General features: G+C 55.4%; 7 protein-coding genes across 7 annotated transcripts; 6 read left to right on the top strand and 1 right to left on the bottom strand.

Annotated features, from left to right (window-relative positions):
• Positions 1 to 307: 307 nt before the first annotated feature.
• PG986_000714 (oxidoreductase) lies at positions 308 to 2,556 on the top strand (the record flags this gene model as incomplete). The annotated part of the gene is made up of 8 exons (XM_066836936.1): positions 308 to 359; positions 435 to 467; positions 528 to 956; positions 1,034 to 1,486; positions 1,545 to 1,640; positions 1,707 to 1,855; positions 1,919 to 2,452; positions 2,527 to 2,556. Coding segments are annotated over 8 exons (1,776 nt in total), but the record flags the coding sequence as incomplete, so codon positions are not given.
• Positions 2,557 to 3,059: 503 nt separating this feature from the next.
• PG986_000713 (MFS transporter) lies at positions 3,060 to 5,002 on the top strand (the record flags this gene model as incomplete). Its single annotated transcript, XM_066836935.1, has 6 exons — positions 3,060 to 3,236; positions 3,332 to 3,585; positions 3,910 to 4,002; positions 4,086 to 4,340; positions 4,510 to 4,705; positions 4,772 to 5,002. The coding sequence occupies 6 exons, from the start codon at positions 3,060 to 3,062 to the stop codon at positions 5,000 to 5,002; spliced, it is 1,206 nt and encodes a 401-aa protein (XP_066705828.1).
• Positions 5,003 to 5,611: 609 nt separating this feature from the next.
• On the top strand, positions 5,612 to 6,604 carry PG986_000712 (NAD-dependent protein deacylase; the record flags this gene model as incomplete). The annotated part of the gene is made up of 3 exons (XM_066836934.1): positions 5,612 to 5,945; positions 6,017 to 6,140; positions 6,214 to 6,604. The coding sequence occupies 3 exons, from the start codon at positions 5,612 to 5,614 to the stop codon at positions 6,602 to 6,604; spliced, it is 849 nt and encodes a 282-aa protein (XP_066705827.1).
• A 320-nt stretch (positions 6,605 to 6,924) lies between these two features.
• On the bottom strand, positions 6,925 to 7,833 carry PG986_000711 (uncharacterized protein; the record flags this gene model as incomplete). The annotated part of the gene is made up of 3 exons (XM_066836933.1): positions 6,925 to 7,183; positions 7,256 to 7,681; positions 7,790 to 7,833. 3 exons carry the CDS (start codon positions 7,831 to 7,833, stop codon positions 6,925 to 6,927), a joined length of 729 nt encoding a protein of 242 aa, XP_066705826.1.
• A 957-nt stretch (positions 7,834 to 8,790) lies between these two features.
• PG986_000710 (uncharacterized protein) lies at positions 8,791 to 11,119 on the top strand (the record flags this gene model as incomplete). The annotated part of the gene is made up of 2 exons (XM_066836932.1): positions 8,791 to 9,575; positions 9,640 to 11,119. The coding sequence occupies 2 exons, from the start codon at positions 8,791 to 8,793 to the stop codon at positions 11,117 to 11,119; spliced, it is 2,265 nt and encodes a 754-aa protein (XP_066705825.1).
• Positions 11,120 to 13,148: 2,029 nt separating this feature from the next.
• Positions 13,149 to 13,604, top strand: PG986_000709 (uncharacterized protein; the record flags this gene model as incomplete). The annotated part of the gene is made up of 3 exons (XM_066836931.1): positions 13,149 to 13,182; positions 13,252 to 13,314; positions 13,384 to 13,604. The coding sequence occupies 3 exons, from the start codon at positions 13,149 to 13,151 to the stop codon at positions 13,602 to 13,604; spliced, it is 318 nt and encodes a 105-aa protein (XP_066705824.1).
• Positions 13,605 to 14,093: 489 nt separating this feature from the next.
• On the top strand, positions 14,094 to 14,345 carry PG986_000708 (uncharacterized protein; the record flags this gene model as incomplete). Its single annotated transcript, XM_066836930.1, has 1 exon — positions 14,094 to 14,345. One exon carries the CDS (start codon positions 14,094 to 14,096, stop codon positions 14,343 to 14,345), a length of 252 nt encoding a protein of 83 aa, XP_066705823.1.
• Between the last annotated feature and the right edge of the window lie 331 nt (positions 14,346 to 14,676).

Raw genomic sequence — 14,676 nt, 5'->3', positions numbered from 1 at the left:
ACTGGTAGGGCGGTATCGGATGTCGTCCAAGCTGGTTCCGGCGCCGGCTTCACCCATCTGTTATAACTGTCATGCATCTGCCTGGTGCGGAAGGCCATTGTGCTTCATTCTCAGGGTAAAAGCTGTGAAACTTCACCCGTATGTACTCACTGAAGCAGGTCACGTCGTGCGTGGCGGCTCTGGCCGTCGCTGCCTTAAGTTTGGCCAACGCCGCCATTGCCCGTCCTCACGCCGGCAGGCTGCTACAGCCACGCTATATAAACGACTCATCTCTCGTCAAGGATGCATATGACTACGTGATCGTAGGAGGGGGACCTCGGGTCTGACGGTGGCCGACCGAATGACGGAGAATGGCAAAGGTAGTGACTACTCTGCCCCCTTTTGCCAATCTCGAAAACATCATTCAGAAACACTGAACTAACATGAACACATAGTAACGGTGCTGGTAATTGAGAACGGCCCGCTTCGTAAGTTTCCTCCCCCATAGATGTGATGGTATGGACGGGATATAGCCGGAAACTGAACAGCGGCACGCCTCGCTCCGCTCACAGCCGACTCCGAAGACGTGACCGAAGTCCGCGGCGGCTTCGGCGGTTTCAGCTCGCCCTACTTCTACCGGATTCAGTCGGCCCCGCAGCCCGAGCTGCACAACGCGTCGTACCCGGTCCTGGTCGGCAACGCCGTGGGCGGCAGCTCCGCCGTCAACGCCATGATGACGGTGCGCGGCACGTCGGAAGACTACGATCGCTGGGGCCAGCTGTACCGCGGCGGCGGCAGCGGGCGCGCCTCGCCCTGGGGCTGGGACGGGCTGCTGCCGTACTTCCGCAAGGCCCTGACGTTTACGGCGCCGGACCCCGCGGTGAGGGACGCGGTGAATATCACGTACGATGCGTCGTACTGGGGGAACACGTCGAGGGTGTTTGCGGGGTGGCCGACGTATCAATACCCTGGGCTTGGTGAGTTTCATGCTACGTTAGGGGCGCTGGTGCATTGTGAGAGCTGGGTGGCTAATTGATGACCGTAATTGGTATAGTCCCTCAGGTCGAAGCCTTCCGCGACATACCCGGTGTCGAGTTTCCTCCTGACAGCGGCTCAGGCCGTGCTGGAGTGTACTGGCAGCCATCGTTCATGGATCCGGTAAAAGTGCAGCGCTCGTATGCCCGCACCGGCCACTACGATGGCATCAACAGGACGAGTTATGATCTCGCCTACAGCTCGAAAGTGACAAAGATTCACATTGATGACCTGAAAGCGACTGGAGTAGCTTTCCAATCGACTGTCAAGAACGTAACCCAATTGCGGACGGTCAAGGCCAACAAGGAGGTCATACTCGCCGCAGGGGCTGTACACACACCTCAACTGCTGCAGTTGAGCGGCGTGGGACCAAAGAAACAGCTCGATGAAGCCGGAATCGACACTGTCGTTGATCTACCGGGCGTCGGACAGAACTTCCAAGACCATCCTATGCTCGGTGTCGCCATCGTGTGTAAGTCCACTCCCCTTTATGTCGATGTTGAGACTGGGTAGCTGACACCAAGACGCAGTGCGGAACTTTACGGTGCACCCCAGTCCAATGGATCTGATCACGAACCGCAACTTCAGTGACTGGGCCAAGGCGATGTGGGCGAAGAATCGAACAGGTAAGTCGGCATGATCATGTGCGTGGTTTGATGGATGAAAGCGTTGATTAGCTTGAACGCCGGCAGGCCCATATTCCCTTGGTATAGGTAATGTAGCGGCGTGGCTCGGCATGCCCGTCATCTCGCCCGAGCGCCACGAAACGATAGCATCAAAACTGGAGGCTCAAGACCACGCCGCTTACCTGCCGCCCGACACTGACCCCACTGTCATAGCCGTAAGTAGTAGCCCCTCGACTCCGACCACACTTCTGATCGACAGGACTGACGGACGTCTCCAGGGCTACAAAGCCCAGATGAACGCCCTAGCCAGTTCCATGCGCTCGCCCAACACCGCCTTCTACAGCCTCTCCCTATACGGCTCCAACGTGCCCGCCGGCTCAACCGTGTTCCTGCACCCCCTCAGTCGCGGCAGCGTGCGCCTGAACGCGACGGCCCCGGGCACGAGCGAGCCCATCGTGGACTACCGGACGCTCAGCAACCCGCTGGACCTCGAGATCCTGGCCGAGTTCGTGCGCTTCACGCGGACGTACCACTTCAACACGTCGCTGGCGGCCTACGACCCGCAGGAGCTGATGCCGGGCCCCGACATGACGAGCGACGAGGACCTCGCCGCCTACGTCCGCCGCAGCGTCAGCCCCTCCGAGTACCACCCGAGCGGCACGGCCGCGATGCTGCCGCGCGAGCTGGGCGGCGTCGTGGACGAGCAGCTGAAGGTGTACGGGGCCCGGGGCTTGCGCGTCGTGGATGCGAGCGTGATGCCCACGCTGCCGGGCGCCAACACGTGCCAGACCGTGTACGCCATCGCGGAGAAGGTGAGTTGATGACGATGCCTATCCTGCTAAGAAACCGCTTGAACGCTTTCGGAGCTGACCAATGACCGCTGCAGGCGGCTGATTTGATCAAAGATGACGCTTGAAACCCAACTGGTGGGAAGGATTGAGTCGCATGAAGAAATGCGGGAATGTGTGATGCCAAGAGCTAATTGGGTCTTGGTACGACTGTGAATTCTTGGATACGTAGCATCAGAAAATCCGCATACATGTACATGTTTCTTCCCGACCTTCTACGAATCAACTCTCGCAAGCCCCATCCGAGATCTCCAGGTTCCGAGGTCATGCGTGGGGTAAGACTCGCGAAATGCTGCCATCGAGTAACTAGAATGGATGTGGCTTCCAGATCCTGCACGGGGCCGGTATGATTCCCAATACCATGAAGATCTAGCCGTCACGGTACGTGGGCGCATATGCTGTGCTACGGTGGCATCCGAGTGACGCATCTGATCTGATAAGGTAGGAGATCCCCGTGTGACTTGCATGGTGTTCAAGCGCCCCAGATATATAACCCCTCATCCTACATACCGGAATCGGGGGGTTCATCTCTTTATGTACTTTCCTCATCTTCTCCAGGCCAGGCTGGAATATGAGTATATGCGAAAGTCCAGAGGAGATCGCGAGCCCTGCTGAGATGGCACAAGAACAGGACAAGCCCACGCCTCCTGCCAATGGGCTGACAGCTCAAATCGATTACGCCGGAAGCCAGGCCAAAACGGACCCTGATGAGATTCGTCTTGTACGAAAGTTGGATATATGGATCATGGTACGTGATCATGAGAGCCTCGAGCTTTCACTGTCATCAAATTCCATGGTATTGGGCCACCAGGTTATTGTTATTGACCAGATGGTTCATCGCAGCCGGTCCTTTGGCTTATGTACTTCTTCAATAACATCGATCGTTCGTCGCTGGCGCAGGCGCGTCTCAACCACCTCGAGCGTGATTTGGATATGCAGGGAACTAACTTCAACACCGCCGTTTCCATACTCGTTGTCGGATACATACTGATGCAGGTCCCGAGCAACATGCTCCTCACACGCATTCAACCCAGCACCTATCTCGCAGCTGTGATGCTCATTTGGTCTGTCCTGTCCGGTATGAAGACACCAAACCAGTACGCGTAATGGCGGTTTCAAAACGCCATCCTAACTGCGTCTTGGGTAGCTTGCACCGGCCTCGTACATTCGTATCGCGCTCTTATCGCTTGTCGGTTCTTGTTGGGATTCGTTGAGGCCCCGGTGAGTTGAGCCCCTGGCTTTGTGAATGTGCAAAAGAAGGTTGAGAAATACCACAGTTTTGGCCGGGCGCTGTCTATCTCCTCGCGACGTTTTACACCAGGAAAGGTGAGCTTGCTGTCTTGTGGCCATAGGCCTTGAGAAGTCGGGTAGGCTGACGAGCGGCAAACAGAGCTTGCGTCGTGTATTGCCATTATGTACAGTGCCACCCTGACGGGGCTAGGCTTCGCCAATCTGATTGCTGTCGGTATTTTCAGCGGCCTGGACGGAAAACGTGGTACCGAGGGCTGGAGATGGTAATCGCTTGTTCCCGTTCCCAGATTGATCCACAGCTGATCCTCAGCGCCAATCGTGTCTTGCAGGCTGTATTTTATTCTAGGCACAGCATCTGCCCTCACGGCAGTGTCCTCTTACTGGCTCTTGCCCAGCACCCCCAAACAACGTGGTGGCTCAGTGAAAAGGAGAGACGGCTTGAAGGTGAGCGAATGCGACGAGACCGCCTTGATGAAGCCAAGGACACCGAAACAGTTTGGATTGCGGTCCGCCATGCAATCTCAGACAAGAGAACGTGGCTGTTCTGTGCCCTGGCACACATTGCGCAAACCCCTTTGTCCTTCAATTATTTCCTCCCGACGTATGTGAAAGACCGGTACTTCCCAGCCCATCTCGTCGCTTCTGACACAGTTCTTTCTTAGGGTGATATCCGCGCTGGGTTTTAGCAACACCAAGGCGCTGTTGCTTTCATGTCCCCCTTATCTCTGCGCAGGGCTCGCAAGCATAGCTCTTGCATGGAATTCGGGTAGGTTCCATGAGCGCACTTGGCACCTCACCGGCTGCTTTTCCGTCTCGGGGATCGGGTTTGCAGCGGCAGCAGCCACGTTGAGCCCAGCTGGTCGGTATGTGGCCTGCTTCATCTTTCCACTTGGAGGGTACTCGGCCACCGCGTTGATTTTCAGCTGGTCGGCAAGCACGCTGTCGCAGAGCCCAGAAAAGAAGGCTGTAAGTTCAGGTTGAAATGCCAACCAAGTCACTCACCACACTGACGTGCGCGATGTGCGGATGTAGGTTGTAGTGGCGATGCTCAACGTTGGCTCCTCCATTGGGACAATCTATGGGCCCTATCTATGGCCCAGCTGGAACGGGCCGCGGTACGTTATGGGGTTTGCTGCGTCGGCGGCAGCCTGCGTTGCAGCCGTGGCTTTGTGTTGGGTGATGCGCCTTCTTCTGAAGCGAGAAAACGAGCGGATTAGGCGTGTCGTCGGAGCTGGGACAGTGACCACCCTCTATGAGTACTGATCCTCCAAGCGGGTCTGGGGAGAAATTGGGTGCCTTGATGTCACCAGATCCAGGGAGTATGCTTACCAAGTCAAATATGGTAGGCATCTATCAAACAGTCAAATTGACCGTCAGCCAACTGCGTACTATACGTGCCTGGTCTCCGTCAATGCGACAGAAAGAAGGTTACCAACTGTCATCCAGTTCGGGAGGCTGTGTTTTGAGCCCCACTTTCAATTCAGGCAACTGCCGGTGGCATAGCGGGAGCCTGTAAGAACACGCAGGGAAGCATGGAAGCTACAGCCCACCAAAAGTGGTGCAGGCGACACCTAAGTGCTGGCTGCAGCTTCGCCGCAAAGTCAACGTAAGGGACAGGACATTCAACCTCCAAACTGTAATTCGGGAAGGAGTCACGCCGGTTAGTCTTGTCGCTTTTGATCTTATCTCGATGTATGTCTGTCAAACTGATTGAACTTTGGTATCTCGCAGGCGTCTGGCCTTAGTTCGAGCCTGCTTTCTCACGGATGCAATATATTTGGAAGCACGCTACCAAGTGCCACTCACATACTTGAACGCCTACACAACCGCACGCTATCGACTACCCATCAGTTAAACCCAAATATTAACAAGATGCCTAAAGCCTACCACCGGCCTTGCACTGACATCGCCGAGTTCCAGAGGCTCCTCAAGCACTCCGACCGTGTCCTGGCCCTCTGCGGTGCTGGCCTGTCTGCTGCCTCTGGACTGCCAACCTTCCGAGGAGCCGGTGGACTATGGCGCAACCACCAGGCCACCTCGCTGGCAACACCCGAGGCCTTCAAGAAAGACCCAGCTCTTGTCTGGCTGTTCTACGCGTGGAGGAGGCACATGGCCCTGCAGGCGAAGCCTAACGCTGGTCACTACGCCCTAGCCGAACTAGCCAAGCACAACAAGGACTTCATGTGCCTCACTCAGAACGTTGATGGTGAGTTTGAAAACTACTCCTCCTTGCTTGATTCTCCTGGGGGGCTGCTGATGCTAACAAGGTACCCGCAGGTCTATCTCAGCGTGCGGGGCACTCGCCCGACATGCTTCGGATGCTCCACGGAAACATATTTGACGTCAAATGCTTCGACAAGGAGTGCGACTACATAGAGCCCAACAACCTGAACGATCCGCTGTGTCCAGCGCTTGCGCCTGCTTCCGAGCGCTACCCAGCTGACCAGACCATGCCGCTGCTGGATCCGACGAAGCCCACCCCCCAAGATCAAGCGGGAAGACCTGCCCCATTGTCCCACCTGCAAGGCCGCAGGAAAAACGTCCCTACTGCGTCCCGGCATCGTCTGGTTCGGCGAGGCTCTGGATAGCGATATGCTCAAGGAGGTCGACGCTTGGGTGGCCAAGCCCAGAGGTATCGATATCATGCTGGTGATTGGGACTGCGGCAGCCGTCTACCCCGCGGCAGGTTACACCGACGCGGCCAGGAAAAAGGGTGCGAGGGTTGCCGTGATCAACCCGGATCGGAGCGCCCAGAAGGGGCTGACTAGTAGGGACTTCTATTTCGAGGCCGATGCGGCTGAGATCCTGCCCAAGCTGTTCGAAGGTATTATTGGCCAACTCGAGGTTCCTGGCCAAGCAGCCTAAGAGGTGGGGACTATCGCAACACCATAAACTCAGTGGGGCCGGAACCTTAACTGTCCCCTTTTTGCCATGAGAATGATAGTTTCAGTGCCCCGAATAGCTAGGTCTTGAATACACTGTACCGGTTTTACATAGGGTACCGAGTTCTCGTACCACCATCAGGGGAACGGGTTGGAGCTGTCACGGATGCATGCCTTAGGCAATAGCAATTGAGCCATTGAATTTAACCAAGTGCATTTTCCGAGTCTTCAAGTGTCCTCGAATCTCATGTGAAGTCTATCGTAGGGGTCGCATCTTTAAAACTGTACGGCTGCTTCTGCTAATCACAGATGCTTGTTGAAGAAATCGGCCACCTGCTTGTACCCCCTCTCGTACTCTTTCCTGTCGTCCTCGACGTGAAGTTTGGCCCGAATTCCCATCCAACCGTGGTTCATGGCAGAATATATCTCCACTACTCCCGTCTTACCCGACTGGCCCTCGAGGATCTCCTTGTATTGTGCCACCACATCGGCGGGCTCATCCTTGGACGCAAGGACGATATGCGGCACGGTCAACGCTTCCGCATCGGCCTTGTCAAGGGCGCTACAGTCATCAACGCAACACAGTGTCAGCGCTCTCTCCCGTAGTCAATCCGAATCGATTGATTGAACATACCCAGGATGCGCCGTCCCGCTAACATTAAACCGCCTCCCCTCGCCCTCATTATCCGCCCCGCTCGCCAGCACCGCCGGCTTGCCGCCCCAGCAGAGCCCAAAGACGCCCCAGCTCGCGACGCTCGGGAACATGGCGCCCGCGGCCCCGCGCGCGCGCAGCAGCTTCGGCTTGGACTGGCGGTAGTCGCCCACGCTGTCGAACCAGCCCTTGACGCGCGCCCGCTTCTCGGGCGTGTCGGCCGGCAGCCAGCCGAGCTCCGGGTGCGTGCCCTCGAGCAGGTCCGGCAGGACGACGACGGCGTCGTCGCCGAGCAGCTGCGCGAGGCGGTCGGCGCCCTGCAGGGTTTGCGGGGCGAAGCCGAAGGCGTCGTAGAGGAAGATGAGGCCGCGCTGGGGGCGGCGGTCGCGGTGGGGGATCTCGCGATGTCTGCGGGGGATGAGTTAGTCGCGCGGCGTCGTGCGGGCGGTGCGATGGGGGAGGGGCTTACAGGTTTTGTAGTCGGCTACTGTATCCCAAGTGCCTTGGGGTGTGTACTCGGCTGACACCGGAGGAATCCGGCAGCAAGCTTCGCTCGCCATTGTGTGTGAGGGATGGAGATGTCCGGTAGAGTCTTGGAGGCGGTTGGTAGAGGGCTGAGAAGCACAAGAGTATCAATCTAGTGGTATAATGCAGAGTACCCCATGAGGTCTAGGGAATTGATGCTTCTTGTCTTGTGGCTCGAGATGTCGCTCAAGTCCAGCGTGTAAGCCGGAATCGAAACGGTTGACCATAGCCGTTCTCGGCTTCGGTTAACTCCACTATCGCCGGATCGCCATGCTATCTCCCATTGCTCTGACCCGCGAAGTAAGCACGGCTGGGTTACGGATTTTATTGGCTACACGTAATGACGCTATCTCCTGTTGTTTCTGTATACTCTTTCCACTTGTCAGCAACCCAAGGCTTGGTCTTCTTAGCCAACTCCCCTTTTGGCCGGCCGTATTCTGGTTCCATACACAGTGAACGAGGCTGGCGAGGAAACACGCTCTCTCTAATCGCTGCATATGACTGCGATGATCATGCGGATTGGAATAGAACAGTTTTCGCTATTAATGGATACACATATGTAGTCGGTTTTGCAGGGGCGTCACAGAAACTCGAGCCCAGCACAGCAACTTTACCTGCCTCCAACATGGCCTACCGGAATAGGCCAGATAATGTCAGAATCTGTTTGTTTGATTCGTAAACTCTTTTTAAGAAAGGAAAACGAGTTCTTTGGGTGTAATACCTTCGAAGTCTGGAATGCTGGGGTGGGATGAAGCCTTGTTGTAGTTTCCTTTGTCGCTCCGGTTTCACCCCGTGGACTACACGGATTGCCGAGGTCGAATCCGGCGGTGCAGCCAACAAAGGCTGAATGAAGACCCAAGAAGCAACTCCGTAGAGCCCAAGAGTCAGAGTTTGGTGATGTCTTCCCTGTTGCCACTTTCCTCGGCTGTCAGACAAACTCCTATCTCAACTTTGCACCTGAGAGTTGAACGACACCCACCTATACCAACGCTATGGTTGATTCAAGCTCATCGCGGGGCAGCCAGTCGTCGAGCGGCACGGAAACGAAGAAGGCTGGGCATTTCAAGGTTGTCACAGTCAAGAATCGGTACAATTCTGGGGATGGCGTTATCCCGAACGACCCCCGCGGAGTCGTGCTGGGGATTGACGAGTATGAGGATTTGGTAAACCAGGAAGTTCCTTCGACCTACTTTGAAGAAGCAACCAACAATGATGCCAGACTTCTTCCCATCCAACCTGATGTCGTAGCAAACAGGTTCCAAGCGTCATTGGTGTCGTGCCTACTCAACCTATCGCCGCTTCTTAATCTGCTCAAGAGCACTGGCGAAGATCACAAGCTATATTATGACGAGACCCGCTCCGATTGGGTCACTCTACTCGAGCTCAGCGAGATCTTTCTGGATGAGACGAAATGGGTCAAAGACAGCGAGAAGTTTGTTGAAAAGTTTGTTCAGAAAGGGGAGACGGCATTCTCGGCGCAGTATGGCCCTAAGGGCGAAGGCGAAGAGAAGCTGAAGGTCACTAAAGAAGATAAGGAAAAGTCCAAGAACGGCTTGAATAGGGCTGGCATGGAGCCACCGCGTACAGTCACATTCCAAGACGAGCGGGATAAACAACGATACGAGGAAGCGGGATTCGTCGCGTCCACCTTGGAGGCTTTCCGTCAAGCGGTAAATCTCCCCGTCAATCAAGTCAATCCCGAAGCGTTTCTCGACACCCTCAAGGAGGCACTGGCAGATAAAGAAAACTACAAAAAGGACGACGAAGACAAAACATGGTAGGTAGCCCCTTCCAGACGGCATATGCCTACTTCCGTAGAACGGGCTAACCCATAAACGCAGGGTAGCGGTGCGGACCTTTGATCGCATCCTGTCCACAGTCCGCATACCCCGTGAGCAATTAGAACCGTGCAGCTGTGGCGAGTCCCAATGGACGCCCCGGGACAACATACTCAGTAATGAAGGATACTCGTGGCCATTGGACCTCCCGAGGGCCGAAGAAACAAGAATCGAGCGTCTCATCGCCAACGAGAGGCTCACCATAGAGTGTCCGAAGTGTAAGCTGTCTACCCTAGTTGACGAATTCCCGCGCATGCTTTACCCTCCAGAGATCTTAATCACGAGGCACGCGTACAGTATTATCGACAAGGATGGAGTCAACAGCATCGGCTCGCTGAAGTTCCCAGAATATCTGGACCTGACCGACGTGATGGAACCAGATGGAGGGGAGGGGGAGGAGAAGAAGGAGGAGATGGAGGAGGAGGAGTACGAAAAGATATACAGACTCCAAGCAGTAATCTCTTGCCGGTGGGACGGGAATGAGTTTGTGAAAGATTACTACGCCCAGCTGCGTCGAAGGGAGGACGTCTGGTCCCGGCTACACGGGACGGATGACGAGGAGACCAGCGAAACAGTCTCGTTTGAAGACATTCTCTACGACGACGATTACCGGCCAGTGATGCTGTTCTGGGTTCGAGACCGCGCCGCGAAGAAACCCGACCTTGAGGAGAGCAACCCGGAGTGCTCCAGAAAGAGCACCGAAGAACCGGCCACTCCTACAGAGGAAAAGACCGAAGTCAAATATGACCGCGATCCCGACGAAGTCCCCACGGATGAGGTGGAGTTCGATCGGAGTTTGGTGTTTCAGCTCCGATCTGGGTTCTTGAACAGGAGCTGTGTCCAAGACATCGATGGGAACGCCGTCACGATCAATGTCAATAACCCAATACGGGTTCTCCGGCAGGAAGAGGCCCTGGCAACTCAGGAAAGACCATTGTCAGATGACGAGGACGACTGGCCTGACGACGATGACGAGGACCCTAACACCGGCCCGGGCCCTACGCCAGGCCCTGGAGACACTGACACCGATGATGTCAACAAGAAGGATCCAAAGGAGCCGAAGAGACCAATTGAACCAAAGAGACCAAAGGACCCAAAGAACCCGAAAGCCTACTTGATTCCTCTAAACAAGAACGATCCTCAATTAGGAGCTAGCCAGCGCATGTCGCATCCAGAGCGGGTGGCTTTAATGAAGCGGTTAGGTCTCGTAAGTAATAGAGGTCAAATAAAGTCGCCGAAAATGGTCGAGCGTCACTACAAAGGTCCACGGGATTATGACGATTACACTGCGGTCTGGCTCAGACAGCAGCTAGAGCGCGTAGGCAAAACCCTATGGACGATCACACCCAAACCAGCACTGGTAAATATGTGCGTCGAATATGATAAGGACCAAGCAGCAGCAGATCCCTCACAGATGAACGAGGACGAGGAAGAGGAGGAAAATGACAGCGGCCCTCCTTCTAAGAAACCGAAGTCTAGCTAGAGACGGCATGCGAGTCTGAGGCCAACGGTTGAATAGTTCCGAGTATGGGGTAGGAGCAGGACAGTTCCAAGCCAGAGAGTCACCGGGTGGATGAGCGGCTTCGGGGTTGGAAGGTGTAATTTCAATGTATCTTTGGTTAATCGCCGGGTAGCTTTCGACTGTTGTAACTTGAATATACTGGTCGCGTTAAACTCTCTGCCTTTTCCGGGAGGCGTTAACCCTGAGTGACTGACGTATGAGACGTCCAGCCGCGACAAATTGACATGGATGTACAGCGCCTGTTGGGTGGGGATAAAGCAGTGGTTTGCTGCGTGAAAGCAAAAACCACAGCTGGCAGCATGCCTTACAACTTCCCCCTTTTCCATTTCCTGTTTATGGGGCAATTGAACTCCAGGCACGGGCCGTGGCGACGTGGATGGCGACCTGCCTCCCTGGACCATTGCGAGTAATGGCAACCAGTATCCCGATATGGAGGAGAACTGAACCGGCGGCGCCGGCGAGACAGCTGAAGAAGGCACTGATGGAGAGCTGGGTGATGGTGCCAGTTGAGTCCAGTTCGCGGCCCTGGAAATAAACTAGTCAACCCCAATAACAGCATCGTTTACCACTGAATTGATCGGTGGAATATTTGCTCCATCTATTCGGCTGTATTGCGGGATTGTCTGGTTTGTTCGCACAACTGCAAGTCCACACATGGTACGCGCTGAATGTGCAAGACCTGGGTTTCATTCTGGCAGGTCCAGGATTGCGCTCGGTCGTTCTTATGGAGTCAAGCGGCCACCTGCCACCTGCTCCGGAGTCGCAAGAGCCACGTTGAGCCAAGACAAATGGAGAGCAGGTGTTCGCGTTCGCACTGCCTGCCACGTTATCGACTCAAGCCTCAGCTTCTTTGGGTGGATAGACAGGGGTGGCCAAGGACGCCATGTGAAACCATTATGGATTCGCGAGATGCGCGATCTTCTGCTCGATCGAGGCGATTCAATGCGGATCTGCGGGCCGTCATTCGTTCTGGGGATGAGAGCTGGCCTGACGTGCATTGTACAGACGGCCAAGAACCAGGCAAAGCCATCCTCATCTCGTCCACGGAAAGAGCGCAAGACGGGCAAGCCATTTTCATCTATACTTGTCATGACCGATCAGACCCCTGGGCCGCTATTGAGGGCCATCGTGGTTGTATGCAGATCCAAGCCGTTTCTTGGCTGTCGAGGCTAATGCACCCCGGCCTCTGTATGTCCAGGGTCTGGGAACTCAGCGCATGCCAGTTTTGCCGCAAGTAGAAGCGAGTTTTTCGCGTGCTGGCGGCGGTGGGTGTGCGTCGTTGAGCCTGCAAAACGTTCCCAAACGAGCTGGCGATCCGCTGCGGGAAAGAGGGCTGGAGCATGGCACTGGCATGAACGAGCCCAGGGGTCTTCGGGATGGATGAGGACCGTCGAGCCGTGTTGATTTCAAGGAGATGCCCGGTGGAGTTGGTTTTACGTGGGTGGAGGCCCAGGAGGAGCCCTGAAGCGCTGGGAATTAGGCTTAGATGGTTCTAACTTCTAAGGTTAATCAGCTAAATTCTAAGGTTATTTTGTGCAATTGGCGGGGCAGCTCAGCGGGCCCCAGCGGGTCCCCAGCGCTCGTCTGAAGACGCTGATGAACGTCTGAAGGCGTCGATGAAACGCCGCTTCTGACGAAGAACCCAACAGCCAAACCGTCACTTGTCGCAGATCAAACTTGGCTTCTGTTTATGGACATCCATCAACGACGGGCTCTAGAACGACACAAACAGTGCGGTGGCAGGTTGGGACGAGAGCGAACGAGAATGCTGACGGTTCCAAGCCGGCGGGAGGCGTATAAGAAGATGGGGATCTTCTCAATGTTCAGACGAATTTCCCTTTCCTCATCACCAACCAGTTCCATCTCTCTGCTACCAGCTTCATCACTTTCACTCAACGGCCCGGCGTCGTCTTTCGTTTCTTACACAACCCATTACTTTCACTACAGACTTTGACAGTTTTTTATCAACAACCCAAATCACTCTTTCAAAATGGTTAAGATCAGCATTGCCGCCATCATGACCTGTAAGTCATTACACCGGAGATACATACAGACCCTGCTCAAAAAGACTTCTTGCTAACATGCCCTTCCAGTCGCGGTCGCCGTCATGGCTGTCACCCCCAACGCTTCCGGAGCCCGCGATGTCGGCAACGGCAGTAAGTAGCTTCCCAAACGGTACATACCCATGAGAGATCCCCTTGCTGACATGTTTTCCCCCCTTTCAGATGGCAAACAGTTCACCACTGGGGGCTGTGTCTCCGACGCCGACTGTCAGGAGGGCTGCTGCGCCGGCGGCGCCACCTCCAGCACCGGCAAGGCCGCCGGTATCTGCTCCGGCATCGGCGCCGAGTTCCAGAAGGGCAAGACCGGCTGCGGCTTCGAGGACCCCAACGCGGCCCAGACCATCGCCGACGCCAAGGCCCAGGTCAAGAAGCAGGGTTTCTAAACAGTGGAACGTTTTACCTGCTCGCCTCCCTACCGTCACCAAACGAGAGGCTTAGCTTAAGTAGCTAGCATAGAATTGCCGAGGACGGTTTATGCAACCCAATCATCTCTGTCTCTCTCTCACGACACTGCCGCCGCGTGCCAATGTGGAGGAGCACAGAGGTCTGGAAATGGCCCCTGGATGCTCATGGGTTTAATGAGTCACGAGGCATTATCATAATCTCACAATAATGGCGAAGGTCACATCGCCTTCTCCGTAGCAATAAAAACTATGTGAAACCAAACACAGTGGATCAGTCCTACATTCCTTTCTTCCATAATTTGATACGATATTATATTCTAAATTTTGAGCGGGGAGGTTGAGTGTGCTCACTGGTTTGTGCAGGCTTTCACCTATCCCTTGAGGTTTCCGAAGACGTTGGGACGGTTACCATACAAGCCAGGATGGTTGCAGCGAGACACTTGATTAATGAGCCCGGGGCATTTGGACATGCGGGCGGAGAAGCCGATCGGCGAGCTGTTTGCGCTGTGCTCGTACCACCGGTGCCGCGAAAAGACGTGCGGCGTGCTCGCCGCGCCGAGCTCCAACAGAAAGTACTGCAAGGCGCATATTTGCAACGGGACGGCCTGCTACCGTGAGAGTTGCTTCTGCTCCGACACCCATAGGATAGATATCGCGGTCCTGCGCGCGAGCATGTGTGCCGTCGCTGGGACGGCGTGGAGCTCAGGACCACGACGCTAAACCCGGACCCTACGGATCCGAGGCAATACCGCCCAGCACCTCGAGCATGGGTTACGGCTACCTATCGCCGATACTGACCGAAGCACTTGTGCAGAGTCGATGAACAATGGTCTCGGTGCCAACTTGGGACATTGCCGCATGGGTAGCCCAGGTCCTGGACGACTTGGCACGGCCAGCTTCTACGGGATAGCTTGTCGCCAACGGTTTTTTCCTTGGAACCAGTTCCCTTGAGCTGGGTGTGAGAAATAAGGAGAGGTTCAGCAAAGCATATTACGGACTGGTAGCTCCAAGGACCAGGAACGAGGCAAATGCTCAATTGTCCAGCAACGTG

The sequence above is a fragment of the Apiospora aurea genome (genome assembly GCF_038362705.1).
Source record: "Apiospora aurea strain CBS 24483 chromosome Unknown utg000001l_segment0_segment0, whole genome shotgun sequence".
In the NCBI taxonomy this organism is placed as follows: domain Eukaryota; kingdom Fungi; phylum Ascomycota; class Sordariomycetes; order Amphisphaeriales; family Apiosporaceae; genus Apiospora; species Apiospora aurea.
This window is presented reverse-complemented; position numbering and strand designations above follow the sequence as displayed.